This window comes from Vollenhovia emeryi, unplaced genomic scaffold (assembly GCF_000949405.1).
Source record: "Vollenhovia emeryi isolate VEMERY1.0 unplaced genomic scaffold, V.emery_V1.0 DF939308.1, whole genome shotgun sequence".
Classification (NCBI taxonomy): Eukaryota; Metazoa; Arthropoda; class Insecta; order Hymenoptera; family Formicidae; genus Vollenhovia; species Vollenhovia emeryi.
The window spans coordinates 24577-26746 of record NW_011967058.1 but is presented as its reverse complement, the minus strand read 5'-3'; the positions used below and the strand labels follow the sequence as shown (position 1 = coordinate 26746).

The 2170-nt window shown below is 36.7% G+C and overlaps 1 protein-coding gene across 4 annotated transcripts in view; it reads left to right on the top strand.

Moving 5' to 3' along the window:
• Positions 1-1636, top strand: part of LOC105558830 (43 kDa receptor-associated protein of the synapse homolog) — a 22858-nt gene extending 21222 nt beyond the window's left edge. For 3 of the 4 annotated variants that reach the window (XM_012006748.1, XM_012006749.1, XM_012006750.1), the window contains exons 9-10: positions 890-1089; positions 1267-1636. In XM_012006748.1, the coding sequence (XP_011862138.1) occupies positions 890-1089; positions 1267-1474 (408 nt within the window). In that variant the 3' untranslated portion in view covers positions 1475-1636. Of the gene's footprint in view, positions 1-889; positions 1185-1266 lie in introns of all 4 variants that reach the window. The other variant, XR_001008706.1, reaches the window with a different exon arrangement.
• The last annotated feature ends 534 nt before the right edge of the window (positions 1637-2170 follow it).

Below are 2170 nucleotides of genomic sequence, written 5' to 3'. Positions count from 1 at the left end.
CTCACCCTGTATACGCGCGCACGCAACCAATAACGTAAAATGTGCAGCTTCCCTACGGAGCTCAATAATGAGTATTGTTAGTCCGCCTGAATTAAAACGGCGAGGCATTTCGCTATTTATAGTTTATTACCGTATCGTGTCTTTTCTGCATACAATGAACCGGGGGACTGTTAACCGAGGAATATTAACGAAACGAGAATAAAGACTTATTGTCGTCAGTAAATAATTAACCAATGTAAGAAATTAATAGCCGGGCAACTGGCAAATTAAATTAATTTATTGAGAAAAATATAATCGCAATAAATTGCTTTCATTAGAATTTGCCTTATCTTATTTCATCTTATTTATCTTGTTTTATCTGATTTTACCTTGTTTTATCTCATTTCAACTTATTTTATCCTTATAATGCCCCAGCAAGACCTAATGCCCAAAAAATGTCTAGTAATGCCCACCGCAATACATTGACGCAATATGGGGAAATAATGTAAATCTAAAAAAAATATTCACAATATTGGTCCAATGTTGTAACATGGACGCCTTCTCTTATTTAGCAATATTGGTTTAATATTGTATCAATATTAGACCAATATTCTTATTACATCGTTAAATATTGGCCAATGCACTTTCAATATATCTAATATTATATAATTATTATCGTGTAATATTTACATTTATTTTATCGCCATGGGCAATATTGGCTTTACATTGGACAATGTCGGCCAATATATGCACTTCTAATATAACATTTCTAATAGGACCAATGTTTAGCCAATGCACTGTGCTACTAGGGTAGCAGTAATGCCGCAAATCTGCACACCACAATTGCCCTCGGCGATTTACCTCTCGGTTGAAACTAACAATAAGATTATGAAAATTTGGTTGATTACAGCTTCTAGTGCGAACTGTCAGGTCCAGATTGTCGAGAATTTACGGGTCTTTGGGAGACGAGGAGCAAAAGGGACATTTTGAAAGATTGGCGATTGCGATGGAGGAGGATTTGGAGTTACGATGCGGAAGCTGTAACGAACCTTTCGGTCTGGAAGCCGATTCCCTGGAAGCGTTACCTTGCTCTCACATATTACACGCTCGGTAAGACACGCGGAAAAACTTGAAGACTACTTTTCTGTTAAGAAACAGATGAACTAAAGCAGGAATCAAGTATAACGTTTGGAGTCAAGTATAATGTTGAGTGAAATTCTAATTGTCAATTCTCGCCAACGAATATTTCTTCTATCCTTATTTTCTCGTGCAACATGCATTTGACAGATGCGCATACGACATCTTGAAGAGGCGCGACAAGAAGAAGAAACGTCTATGCCCTGATTGCCACAAGTCTGTCAGTTCACGGCTGTACCTGCATTGCGAAGATCCTCACGGCATGAATACTCTAAATCATAGTTCCTTGAGCCTGGCGTCGTTGAGGGCCAGCAGCCTAGCAACACTTGAGGACTCTCATGCGACGAGTAGCGTTTAAAAAAAAAACAAACACGCGACGGATTGCGTTTATTTTAATGCGTTGGTATCCGCATGCGATTACGCATTAAGTAATTTTAAGGAATCATAACGTGGAAGATAAGAAAGCCAAAGGAAAGTAGTACGATACAAAAAGATTTAATGGCAATAAAAAGTGCACGCCTCGATCCGGATTGTAAATCTTATTTTCCCTCTTTCCCCAACCAATCTCCATGGTTTTATCAAAGCAACTAGACATTTTTGTCTCTTGATATTTATATAATCAAAAAGCCGATTTTTTTCTCCTAGAAACGTAAAACGGCATAAAATCACTTTCAGTTATTAACTTGTGTTGCAGATATAACAGTTCCTTTTAATTGCGGCTCACGTTTTAAAACCTCTGATAAAAGGTTGCAACCTTTCTGAGCACATAGCTTTATATACACAATAAATCAACAAATGATATATATTCTAAATATTCTTAATCTTCACATTAAATAATGACGTCAATCTGTCTTATAGCGAATTCGGTTGCTGGCACTAGCGCGCACTGAATGCCCACTAATTGTAAGCTTGTTTACACCCAATTCTTATATTTAACTTTGTCTTAAATACACGGTCAAAAATTATTTAGCCTAAAATAATAATCCGTACGAATGGTGTACAGATCATTTTACTGGCTAAGAAATATTTCAAGAGATATTTAAGATCCGTAAAT